General features: G+C 28.3%; 1 protein-coding gene across 1 annotated transcript; it reads right to left on the bottom strand.

Annotated features, from left to right (window-relative positions):
- Positions 1-1,579: 1,579 nt before the first annotated feature.
- LOC115718963 (3-ketoacyl-CoA synthase 12) lies at positions 1,580-3,691 on the bottom strand. Its single transcript, XM_030647793.2, has one exon. The coding sequence runs from the start codon at positions 3,402-3,404 to the stop codon at positions 1,956-1,958; it is 1,449 nt and encodes a 482-aa protein (XP_030503653.1). The 5' UTR covers positions 3,405-3,691; the 3' UTR covers positions 1,580-1,955.
- Between the last annotated feature and the right edge of the window lie 11,195 nt (positions 3,692-14,886).

Here is a 14,886-nt window from a genome sequence, read left to right as displayed (position 1 = left end):
GCTTTTTATATAAGTTGATATGTCTGAAAATGCAATTGGCAAAATCTAAACATTTTCATTTGTCCAATTGTTCAAGTCCCTATTATCCATTTAGAGACAATATTCCCAAAAATAAATAAGTAAATAAAAAGAAAAAGATTTATTTGAAAAATATAGATAATACGTGACAGATGTAGCTAATAAATAGAAAGTGACGAAAGAGTACAGAGCTAATCTATTCTAGTTGATTCATAAAGTCAATTAAATCTGGCAACTTAATAGAGAAAGTAAGGTCCATCTTAATTACATCAAGTACTCTAGCCTCTACCTATTTAAATTCTAAAACCATTATTGACACAAATGACCATTCCTAACTGCTCACTATCCTTATTACCACTCTATGTTTATAAATGATTAATAATATTTTATACTAATAAAATTAAATTATGTCACATTTAATATTTAATTATATTAATAATAATAATAATATTCAACATCATTATTATTAGTATATATCTTTTAACACTTAACATTTCTTATAACCTAAACCAGATAAATAGATTTGGATTTCCATAAATGAGAATTGTCACAATACACTTGTCTCGGCACCACCACACAAAATAGAAAAATGCTAAAAGGTAATAAGAAAATCAATAGTGATGATACTAAATAGCAACACAAAATATAATCCTACTATTAAAAATTAATATTACGAGAAATGTTAAAAAGGCACCAATAGTGCCAAACATCTTCCTACGTGTCAATATCGCTATTGGTCTAATTTAATATCTGGTGCCATATACTAAACCCTAATATTATCAAGTAATAATTAATATAGATGACCGTACGTTAAGTAGAAAAGAATACCACTTTACCTAATAATCATGCTAATAATAAATAAATAATAATAACTGGTTTTCATCTATATACTGTATTGTACGTACGTTTCCAGAGTTCATATATGTAAATATGTAAAGCTACTTAAATATTGATAGCAAAAAGTGAGTTAGAACATTAAAACAAATAAATTAATGATAATAGAGAGAGGAATAGAGAAAATTTATCAGAGCTACAGAGAAGCATACCTGTCCTGGAGTTGGGCCCAAGCACCATACAACTGGTAGCATTGAGTGAGTAGGCTCTTATTAATGTTCCAGCACCAAACATTTAGAGCCCTAGCTATAAACAACTTTATATATAATAATAATAATAATAATTTATTAAAACCTAGCATTTCTCCTTAAAAACCATATTATAACAACTTCATATATTCTGTCTTTCAAATCAATATATATTATATCTTCCTAGAATTAATACATGTATAATGTCCAACCTAGAATTCTCTCTCTCTATATATATTAATATACAAACTGAACCAATAATATGCATGGATTTGTGACATTTAATAAAACGCGTACAAGAGCCATAAACAACCGTTTTCATCTTGAATAATTGATAATCAAATAAAAGCAAGAGCAATACAATATATTTTCTTTTTTCAATTTATTACAAAATAGAAAAAAGAGAATATAAAAAGCTCTATATATATATTTATCTCTTTCAAAAACACCTTATTTGGGTTATGAAATCCACAATGGGATTCAACAATAATAACCTTTTTTCTTTTCTTTATAGTGTACACAAATGAAAATAAATATGATCAGCCACAACCCCACCAACCAACCAACCCACCTCCCTCTCCAATTAAAAATAATAATAATAACAATAACACTGTAAAAAACAAAAAACTAGACACTTCTTTCTCTTTCTCTTTTTCCTTTTTTTTTCTTAAACGAATTTTGTAAACCCTAACTAGATTGGTGAAAAATAATAATACTGATCATGAACCATTGAGATTAACAATAATAATAAGTAATAATTATAATGACACTAAATATGTATCTTTCTTCACCATCATCATCATCATCATTATCATGAAATATATCACCTGTATTATTTTTTTTTTCTTTTTTATCTCACAAGGGCATCTTGAAGGTGCTTGGATCTTCATCTTGAATCCAACCAAACTTTTCCATGAATGGGTTTGTTAAAGACTCTGGTGGGTACTCATCAATGTCATCGTTCCACACATTTTCTTCACCTCCATTCAAGTCCCTCACTACCTCCCATAAACAGCTGTTGCATTTAAAGCCCGCACCAAAGCTAATCATGAATACTCGGTCCCCTTTCTTCAACCTCTTCTTCGCTTCCATGTACCCTAGAACGTACCACAGACTACTCGCCGATGTGTTTCCGAACCGGTGAAGAGTCATTCTCGCCGGTTCAAGGTCGTACGGACTCAGATCTAAGTTTACTCCTATTCCATCAATCACCGCTTTACCACCTGTGTGGATACAAAAATGATCAACGCCGGTTCTGAAATCAATCACTGGTGGCTTCACCTGCGCCTGAGAAGACGATGTCACCGCCGAATTTGGGGAAACACTGCGATTACTTCCCTTTTTTGATGATTTAGGCGATGTTGTCGTTTTCCAGTATATCCAAACAGCCATGAATCGGAGAAGTTCTCTAATGGGTAAGATTTTAGGGGCGATGATTCTGAGGTTATCCACAAAGGCTCGAGTTGCGGCTTTGGGGAGATTCTTGGCTAAGTGGAAGCCGAGCCGTCCTTGATCATCCTCAGTCTGTAAACAACATCCGTACGATTCGTCTCTCGCTCCGTGATGTGTACGGACCAAGCATTTGAGTCTGAACATCGATTTATGCTGTAACGATCTCTTATTAGTGAGGAGAATCGCACAACCACCGGACCTGAACAAACAATTCGAAAGAATCATAGATCTATCGTTACCGGAATACCAATTCGGACTAAGCGATTCGGAGGTTACAACTACAGCGAGTTTATTCTGACACGATTTGAAAACGTTTCTCACTATATCAACCGAGATCAAGCTCGCACTGCAACCCATTCCAGTAAGATTATAAACCTTAATATCCTCTCTCATCTTGTAATGATTTATAATCCGAGAAGACAAAGAAGGAACAGTCGAAAGCATCGAAACGTTAACAACGAGAACATCGATCTGAGACGGAGATATTCCGTTACGTCTGAGAAGTCTTCCAACGCTGTCAAAGAAAAACTCCTCCATCTCAGAGATTCCATCAGCAATAGTAGGAGAATCTTCACGACCGTCGAAGATGATTCTCGGAGCGTAAGTCTGTTCACCGATTCCAGCACTGACAATAGCCTTGAGGAGAAACTTGTACTCGATGAGGCCTAGATTCTTGGTCCGCCTAATGAGTTCGCCACAAAACTCGGTGTTGAGCTTTCGATCGTCGGTTGGTTTGTAGCACTGGTAATCGAGAATGTAGCAATGTTGGTCTCTTCTGGTTTGGTAACGTTTCCAGATGATGAAGATGAAGTAGAGAAGTGGAAGGGAATAGAGTAAAACGACAATCTCCATTTGGTAAAACGACAATTGATAGTGAGAGAAAGAGAGAGAGAAAATGAGTGGGGGTTGGGGGAAGTGAAGGATATGATGAGTTGGAATGGAGAGACTTATAGGGAAGTTTTTTTGGGCATTGGAAGAAACACTATAGACTACATGTGAAAACGCTTAAGAGAGAGATGACCTTTCAACTCCCAACTGATTTCTTTGCAACTTTCTTTGTGTCATTCTTAATTGCTATATTTTCATCACGTACTTAGCACGTGATTGTCAAACTAAAAATAAAATAAAAAAAGAGAATAAGACACATCTGATGTTGCTATTGGTGTAATTAAGTAACAAATCTTGTATATAACTTAAGAAAATTACTTTTAAGGGATATCGCTAACGAACCAATCGTAGGGTGACACTTATGAAAGTTATGGAGCACCACTAATACTCAATGACAATGTTAAAAGAAAGAAAAATAAATAATTTTATACCTTTGGCTTGCCCCTACGTGGAAAATTATCACAAATTTGGTGTAAATTTAATAGAGAAATGGTGAAAGGTAAGTGTGCTTGCATCATCTATGATGTAAGATGATATCTTATGGTAGCATTTAAAGTTAAAAAATATTATTAATGCCTAATATCTTTCTCTTATAATATTATTAAGTATCTGATTAAATATAATTTTAAAAAATAATTTTTAAAGAATAATGCTAACTAATTATGAAGTGTCACCTATAAAAAAAAAGATGGATACCACTGATGATTAATAACAATGTTAATTTTTAAAATGTATAAAATCTTACAAATTATCAAAAAATATTTATTTTATTTCTCTTCCACATTATTTCTTGACACTTTTACTTCTGAAAACATACTATAAGGACATCTATTTCTCTCCAATATTATAGCACCCTCATATTTCAACTAAATTGCCCACCTCAACAAGTATTTTTTCAAAATTTAACTACTGGAGATGCTCTAATATAGTTATTGGTAGAATTAAGTATCGTATCCTATATAATTTAATTTAGAGAAATGCTAAAAGATACTAGTGGGTACTTAATACTTTCCAAAGTGAATTAACATAATAACTTTTATAGAGTATCGCTAACTAATCGTAAAGCGCCACTTATAAGTGGTGTTATGCACCACCACCTAAGCACGCGCCTAATAGAAATGCTTTAATTTTATAACTACAATGAAATATCACTCACCATTTACACAGCCACATCTAAGCAAGGGCAATCTTGAGATTGAGTGGGTTTTAAGAAAATAAAAATTATTAGATAATTTATTTTAAATGTATAGTATTTTATGAAATTTTTTGAAAAATATGTATATTTTTAAAAGAAAAAAATATTTTTTAGGTTCATAATAAACTGGATAGGTCCTAAGTACGGGCCTAATCCGTCTTCGACCTGGATCTAAGTAACTCATAGCAAGACTCAACTTCATAAGTATTATGAAAAATAATTAATCAGCAGTTAGAATTTCGAAGTGTGGTAAAGAAAATAAATATCTTAAGTGCATGTACATGGTGTTAAAACTAAAATTGATCATAGATTTAGCTCGAGAAACATTTGGTAAAATATCTCTTAATAAGAAGAGTAGTGTGTATACCTTAAATAAATATATAATATATATATTATGTTTCCGATTCTTTATCATACTCATATATAATTTTACTTGAATAATACTGACTTCTCTCTAAAGAAATGTAGCTAAAATCACAATTTATTAGTACAATTCAAATTAGAAACTTTTTATATTTAATTTAAATTATATACATCATTATATAAAGTATGATAATTAATTAAGCACGTGTAAAACAGTACCTTCTCATAATAATATTATTATTATTGTTAATAATAGCAATGCTCCCTTTCTTAATTATTTTTTAAAGTTTATAATTTTCGTTATTTGGGGAGTAGTGGATGTATTTTATAGTTCACAGTTAGTAGGTTACCCAATATAGTTACCAACATTTAAGTTAGTGAAGGGTGGTAGATAAATAATAGATATATAAATATTATATATATACGTATATAAAATATTATTATTATTCATATCTTAATATATATTAATATTATTACTATAAGAGTTGTTGTATATAGAATACACCAAACTAATTAATAATCACATTAGTAAGAATTATATACCCACCAAATGTTGTGTTACATAACGTAATTAACAGACAAGTTTAGCTTAATTAACGCTAATTATAAGTAAATGAACTTAATTAGTTCATAATCCTATATCACAATATAATTACATATATTTTAATAAAAGCATTCAATTTTTTGTTCAAAATAATAATAATAATAATAATAAAAATGACAATTGAACTTTATACTATATATATACCATAGAAGTATAGTACTTTACAACTGTCAGGGCTTGCATTCCGACCATTTAATTTCGATTTAATATATCCATCTTTTGCATTTAATAGCTTGCCTGCATTATTTGATGTATTTATATATTGTATAATTATATATTTTTATATTTATATTTTTATTTTGACTTAGACAATAGGGAGTATTTTTTTATCTAGGAATAATAATTTATAGGGATACGATTTTGTCCCGTGATGTACTTTCACGGAATGTATTCCGTGGTACATTAGTTGGGTCTCGGGGTACATTAAATGAGTGTCAGAGTACGTTTCTACTTTTTAACCCTAATTACCCCTAGGTCAATCTCAACCGTCAGATCAAATAAGTCCCTCATCTAACGGTTGTCGTATATCACGGAATGCATTCCGTGAAAGTACAATCACGGGACAAAATCATATCCCATAATTTATATCCATAAATCTAATTAAATGGTTTAAATTAAATTTTGAAAACTATAACATAATTAATAATTTTTTTATTTATAATTAATTTTAATTAAAAATCACTACTAAAGAACAAAGAAGTCAATATGAGCCCGATGATTAGGAGATACATTGATAAATGGCATCAACCAAAATAATATTTCTAATACAATGAAGATATTTAGCCCACTAGACTGTGCTTACAGTGTTAATAAAGTAAACTTAGTAAGAGTATCAACAACAATATTAATAGTTCTGGGACAAAAAATTAAGCTCACAATATAATTTTTTTTACATGATGCTTTGATATGTGAAAGGATCAACCCCAAAAATGAATCTAAATTGAAAGAATTCTTAATTATCAGCCAAACCTTTGCAATCAAATTCACGCTGAATGTTGTGAAGCCAAAAAAATTGCATTGATTGACATCATGACGTATCGCAACAGCTTCTTCCATATCTAATTGAAATTTTCTTGTAATTTTTAAATTGCACTATCCAAAAATACCCCATGAAAGTCTCGAGCCACCATGCCCAAACCACAAATGCCATTCGAGAGATCAATAGAAGCATTAGTGTTCACTTTAACAAATCCCTCACGGAGACACTACCATCGACGCTCTTTGATCAAACAAATCAATTAGAGGTGGAGTGAAACTCTGTAGGGATAATGGTATTTTCATGAATTTACTTATTTTGATAGAACTAGATACACTACCAAGTGATTAGGATTAACTCAATATCATAGCTAGGAAGAGGTTGAATTATATTACAAATGAAACCAAAAATATCACTAACCATACCACTTAAGTTTTCAAGCTTAAACTTGCAAAGTTTCCTCACTAGATCGAGATTGCGACAATCCCAAAGGACATGATAAGTGGTCTCCAAGTCAATCGAATAAATATGACAAATGTTTTCATTGAGATGAGCCCATATTTTTGAAAATTGATCTTTAGTAGAGATTCAATTTGAAAATACCATCACTATTTATTCTACTCATATTATCATCAAATCACTTACACATAAATAAGAAAACATTGCAGTCCTTTAAATAAGTCAACACATAAATAAGAAAACATTGTTGTCCTTTAAATAAGTCAACACTATAATTTTTTTAAGTGTACCATAAAATTTTTGTCCATCTTCACTAAACACTATAACATCGCTACTTTGTATTTTGCAGTTATCATCCCTGTCCTTAACTAAAAATTTAATATCGTTCACTATGCACCCAGAATAAAAATAAATTGTTGGATTTGCTGGGTTCGCAATAGTATACAACTCATCTGATACTACAACATAGTTGTTCAACCGTATTTTATTAATCTACAATTCAGAAAAGATAACAGATATTAAGGAAAATTTAAGAGTTAAGGTGAACAAGATCATGAATATTTAGAGGCAACAATGTTTACTTGAGTTTTAAACCATCCAAGAAACTCATTCTCTTGCACATTTTCAATATTACTTACACACCCTTCGCTTGAAGAAGCTCCTTGTGCGCTCACTACATCATAACGCACGTGGTAAGTTAAGGATTTTTGAGGTGAAGTCAAACATTATTATTGACTTTAATAGAATGTATACTCACTAATTGATATATGACTCAATCTCTGTGCAGTTGTTCAATATGTACCACTCTACCTTATGCTAGTTTATCATGGTAATGTGTCAACTGTCCTCATACCCAGTGGTCGGCCAACATGCTCGAATACAAAAAATTGTCGATTTGGCATGTTTGGGATGATTTCATTGTTCCGTTCAGGACGGTTGAATTGAGGTTCTACTTCTTAAAATTACATAGAACAAAACGTTAATGCCTCATTAACCACAAAAGATTCAGCAATAGAGCCTTCAAGACGAGAACGATTCCTGACATATTGCTTGTACACAGACATTGACCGCTTGATGAGATACATCCACCTGTACTGCACTGGTCCACCTAGTATGACTTCTTTAAGGAGATGCATAACTACATGAACCATTATGTCAAAGAAAGCTCGTGGGAAAATAGTTTTTAACTTGCACAAAATAGTTAGAATATTTATTTGCATATTTTCCAAATTAAAAACATTAACTATTTTTGAACATAATTGTTTGAAATACACATACAACTCAAGGATTGTGTCCCAGATTTCTTTTTTCAAGTACTTACGGATACCTGCCGGCATTAAATATTGTAACAATACATGACAATCATGAGATTTGAGCCCGAAAATCTTACCGGTATCCAAGTTTATATTTTTGTGTAAGTTTGCAACAAAATTGTCTAGAAATCGTATAGACTTTATAAAATTCATAAATTTAATTCGTTCTTGAAAATTAAGTGTGTAACTAGCTGAATGCTTTTTCCACTTCCCATTTTGGTCTTCATACAACAACAACTCACGTCGATTTAGAAGTCTTACAAATCCATTATCGCCTTCTCGGTATCATTTGACTTCCCATCGATACTTAGAAGAGTACCTAGTAAGCTATCACACATATTTTTCTCAATGTGCATTACATCGAGATTATGTCATAAGGACAAATTCTTCCAGTACATTAGCTCAAAAATTATACTTTTTTTTTTTTACCAATTTAGCTCTTCAACAGAACGTTTCTGTTTCACACCCCTAAACTGTTTGTGTTTTCCAGGCAAACGAAATTAAATTTTTGAGCATAGTTTTATTCTATTATATTTGTTCGGTCCAATTGATTTAAAATATCACCCCATCAATACAGAAGGTGGTGCTCTCTTCTCAGGTTTCCCGTTGTATTTTTTGCTTTTCCTTCTTGGATAATTCATTTGAGAAAATATCTGTGGCAAACATATCCGATCTTACTATTTAGGCCAGTGGAAGGAATGTATTCATTGCAAGTGGGACATGTCATGTACCCATTCGTGCTCCAACAAGACATTAGAGCATAAGTAGGAAAATCATTTATTATTCATAATATTGTCGCATGCATTGAAAATACAGTATCGTTGTAGGCATCTAGGGCTTGAAAACCTGTCTCCTATAACTGTTTCAGTTCATCAATTAACGGTCTCATAAACACATCCATGTCTATTCCAGGAGATGATGAACCTGGAATCAATTTTATAGTTATACCTCGTGAAAAGAAAAAGACTTATTTCTTTATGTTATGTGTAATTAACCATTCCTTTTCGTTTAGAAAAAAATAAAATTATGTTTCTGTCCAAATAAGCAAATATGTTATGGTTGTCGGAGTTTATTCATCGCATATAGGCTTTAAGGACGTTGTGACATAACCGTCGAGGCAAAGTAGGGACCTAAAAGATTGAATAGAAAGATACATAGACAAGTAAATCTTTTATGAATTGAATTGAATTCTAAGGCATTTCTTTACTTTAATTAAGTTTAAAAAAAAGTTAAGCAGGGGATTCATCATTCGAAAGGAAGTAGACTACTCAAGAATTTCACATTTTATTTCTTTTTTTATTGAATTAGTTTTCAGAACTTATGCACTTTCAGGGTGGCAAATTATATGGGACACAAATAACTTGCCACAGACTATAAGAGTTGCTTATGTTCCCAAATGGATTAAAATCGTCAGTAGTCAATTTCAGCCTGACATTTCTAGGTTCGACGGTGAAAGACGGATGATATAAAAATAAATCTTTTTATATAAAGGTAGCTAATTGGTTTCATATCAACACTATTAATAACTAAAAAGTTACTTTTAAAAATGCAAAAAAGTAAAAACAGAAAACGTCAAAAATATCATAAAATATCAGAAAATATCAAATTTAACTGACGTGACACGTCAATAAAAATAGTAACGTTATTATTATAAATTAGATACAAATAATATATATTATTGTAAACTTTCTTTTTTAAATGCATTTGAGACAACATTTTTTTATATATATAAAATTACACTAAACATATTATTTAATATCCAATTATTAAAACCCTATTATGGAATTATAGTTTGGTAGTTCCTAGGTGTAATATAAATATCATATGCACATTACACTAGACCAATGTGGGACAAACACACAATTTTCATTTTTCTTAATATAAAATCACACTAAGAGTCCGTTTTGCAGAATTTTTAGAAAAGCTAAAAACTGCTTTTTGAAAATACTGTGATAAAAATGTGTTTGGTAAGCAATAAAAAAAAAAAATTTTAAGAATTTTTGGAAAAGTTACAGCTAAAAGCTAAAACTGCTCCAACCCAACTTTTTAAAAAAGTTGTTTTGATTAAAAGACTATAATAAAAACTTTTGTACTAAAACTATATTTGCTTATTTATTAAATATTAAAAAAAATAAAACATATTTCAAATAAATTAATTATAATAAAATAAATAATTATTAAATCACTTATTTTTTTTAAAAAAAAATTATATTTTATTTTAATATTAACAAACAACATCAACCTAAAATTTTTTTTGTATACTTGAGTTTCTATTTTTTTTTACATTTAATAAAACATAATATAAAAATACTATAAATTATATTTATCAAATGGATGTACATTTATATTTGAATTTTTTTTTAAATATATAGAAAATAAAATATTATATAAAATAAGTTTTTACATATTTGTGATTATACTAAACTAGATTATAACATTATCATTATCATTATAATAGATCTCAACAACTCACAATACTTTAAAATTTATAATTTACAAACACCCATTTCAGTTTTTTTCCACAGTTCTGCTGCAGCTGCTTTTTCTCACAGTATAACTATAACGGTTTTTTTCCACAGCACAACTATCCCAAACTGATCCTAAACATAGTATTTATCCAATTATTTGAAAACTCTACCCAATAGAAATGACATTTTGGAAACTATTAAAGTCAACACGTTACATTTATTATATTTATTTATTTATGGGAAGGAAGGAAGCACTCTAAATTGATGACTAAATTTAATGAAGCTGGACTTTTTCTTGTTAATAAATAAATAAAATAATTAAATAATATATGCTTGACTTTTTGCAAAGAAAAATATTATAGAATATTTTATACAAAGTAAACATCTAATAAAACTACATTTAAAAAGGGGTAATATCATTTTGGATCATGTATTTTGTAAAAGTTACTAATTAGACCCTTTATTTTGTTAAATTATAAAATGGACCATGTATTTTCTAAAATAATACAATTAAGACTCTGAATTGATTTTTTGTCAAAATAAAACTTAATAATAATTTGATCTAGAGATGTTATGACAAAACTGGTTACATTCGCGTTAGAAATTGTTTAAAGTTAGTTATATTAAAAATAAATTTGTTAAAAATTGAGCTCAGGGTCCCATTTTTACCATTTTGGAAAATATAAGGTCCATTTTGTCATTTAACAAAACAGAGGGTCCAATTGGTAACTTTTGCAAAACACAGGGTCCAAAATGGTATTTACCCTTAAAAAAATAATAAAAACATCTCATTAAAATAATTAATTAGTCAAGGTTTAATTTCAAATGCAGGGTTGTTCATCTAATCCAATCTGTACTATTTTACTCATAGTGCATCCGATCCACACTAAGTATGGATTTCATATTTTAGATCCAATCAAATTCGCACAATAACTCAAATCCAATCCAATCCGTAAAAGTGAGGATTAGATCAGTTATTTTAGATTGATTACTTTTTAATATTAAATTATTTAATATTTATGAAAAAATATATTTTTTCACATATGTAGCAATAAAATAAAATAAATTGTTGTTATTTTATTTCTCTAACAACAAATTAAAATAAATAAAATAACAAATAACAAATTCAAAGTAAGAAAAAATATATATGTATAAATAAATGTTTAATTTTATTTTAAATAGTATGTAGAAAAGAAAAATTATATATAAGAATGGAATATATATTTGATGTATTAAGTTTTGAAATATAATTGTACTATATGTATTAGACTTTTAAATTACTATTTTTTTTACATTAAAATATTAAATAATTGTGTTAGATTGGATAAGTTACTTTTACATGTTAATCAACATCTAATATGCACAAATGAGAATTTTGAATTTTTCAATCCAATCCAGTCTGCAAAGTGCTGATATATTAGATTGAATCGTACAAATTGAATTGAATCGGTGATTTTATAAACACCCCTATTCAAATATTTTAGTAATTGAGAACCCTTAAAAAAATAGCGCCCCTTGAACAATATATTTATTGCTATTATTAAATTAAGATTTTCTTTGTTGGCAAGTTGTCATTTAACATTGACTATGTGATTTAGTTATCTATATAATACGAAATCTTTAAATATAAAAAGTGACTATTTAATCATTTTTGTTAATTTAACAAAATATACTTTAAAAATAAAAGAATATTCCGTTAAATTTAACGAATTGTTAGTATGAATTATATAAAATCAATATTTTAATTCGATTTCATTATACATAACCAAATAGATATAGTTTGGAGTTCTTACTTTGCTCTTTAATAAATTTATTATTTAATTTTAATTAATTTAAATAATATTATTCTTTTTAAAATTTAGTTAAAATAATTTTTTTTGAATTGATATTATCAAAACAAATTTAGTCAAAAGTTTGAGATTTTCTACCATTAAAAGGTGGATTAGTTTGTGACCCAAATAATAATAATTACGAAGTGATGTTAGTATTTTATCATATATAGTAGCCTTAATATACTTCGACATGTAAATTGTGATGCAACCTTTTATTTTAACTTATGTATTTACAACATTATTTAATTATTGTAATATTTGAAAACATATATATATATAACTTAATATAAAATTAAACATTCGTGCCTTGCACAAAACATTATCTAGTATGTATATATAATACTTTAAAGAAAATTATTGTTGGTCCTTGTCCATTTTAATTTATAAAATAATTAAAAATGGTATTATATATAATGAGTAATGATATCGGCACACATAAATAATATTAAGATAAAAGATTTAAGTTTTGAAATCTCATTTTTTCTTGGAGAATTGCTCCATTTACTATTTTTTTTTTAAAAAAAATTATGGTTTGAGTTTCTAAAGTGCACGTAATTTCTATGTGGGTTGCTATACGATTTTTAGTTGAGATTTAAGTTGCTCTGCTAGTTGCAATAGAAATTTCTATGTCGAATACGAATTCCAATAAAAATACAAAAAAAAAAAAAAAAACTTTTGAAAAAGAATACCAAGACAATATCATTAATCAATAAGAACAGGCTTGTAAAGAGACACTAATACAACAAAGGTCCAATAAGTGAGCAATATTATTAGCAATCATGAGAAATCACTAGAGTGGTATTCAATAAGCCAAAATTTTTCTAATAATACAACCTAAATTTGAATGATCCACCAAATAATTTTTGAGAGCATTAATGACATTGAAACAATTTGATTCCAACTTAACATGAGCATAGCTAAAACACTACCGAAAGAATCCCACAACACCCTCAAAACTAACTTTAGCATAATTAAAATATCCAAACTATAGTATCACATAAATTTATGTTAATAATCTCATTTGGAGGCTTCACCCACCTATGCCTAATAACTCACCTAGAGCTATTAGTAGCTCTATAATAATATATACAAACTATTGGCCTTGTAGTTCTTAATATACACTAACTTATTAAAGTGAAGCTATTAGTGCTTCACTTATAATTTGAGATTCCACAATTTGGATCATAACAAAGGTTTATCTTAGAAACTCGAAATCTTATCTTCTAAAATTTAAAAATTATATTTTTTTTAGCAAGTAATAAAAAAATTTCTATAACTTGAGTTATATTAGACCATGTTTGGTTTAACTTTGATTATAAGTGTTAAATTAATTCTAAATTAGTTCTCATATATAATTCTTTATCTTAATTATTTATTTCAAATTTCAATGAGATTGATTATTCCATATAATTTATAGAAGATCATTTTTATTTGGCATATTAATTAAGGTGCCTATAGTACACACTATATATATTGACATTTTATAATTAATTAACAATTTCGTATTGAAATAAAAAGGAAAAAAAGTATATCATCTAGTATTTGTCTAAAAGTCAAAATTTCACATTATTGATATTAACAATATTTTTAAATGATCATGATCCATATGCAATGGTCTTTCTATATACGTCACTATCATCATATCATGATCATGAAGAACTTATATAATAATATGGAGGTTATAGGGTTGCCAAATACATGAAATTGATCAGTTCATAATTAAATTGAAGTGAAATGTCAAGTCTTATATATATATATATATATATATATATATATATATATATTTATATATATTGCCCCATCTATATATAGTTCTCCATATTGTATACTCTTTCTTTGTCTCGTTCTAATTTTGACTTCTTGTATATTATAATGCTTTAACTATATCCTTAATTATTATAAGATAATATATATATATATATGAATATTAATTATATGGGTACCCTTATTATCTAACTACAAAATACTATTGAATTTTAATTTGCATTATTGTACGTATACATGCATGATTTGTTTTGTAGCGCCAAACTAACCATGCATGCATAATTTTTTTTAATTAATTAGATTATCCTCTTAATATATAATATTTCTCCCTAAAATTATTTATATGTTAATAAGATATATGATAACAAAACTCTCATACATAAATTGACCATGAATAATAAAGAATTAATATGAAGAAATATATATATGTATATATAATATATATTTATGTAAGAAGGAGGAAGAAAGGTGG

The sequence above is a fragment of the Cannabis sativa genome, chromosome 2 (assembly GCF_029168945.1).
Source record: "Cannabis sativa cultivar Pink pepper isolate KNU-18-1 chromosome 2, ASM2916894v1, whole genome shotgun sequence".
In the NCBI taxonomy this organism is placed as follows: domain Eukaryota; kingdom Viridiplantae; phylum Streptophyta; class Magnoliopsida; order Rosales; family Cannabaceae; genus Cannabis; species Cannabis sativa.
This window is presented reverse-complemented; position numbering and strand designations above follow the sequence as displayed.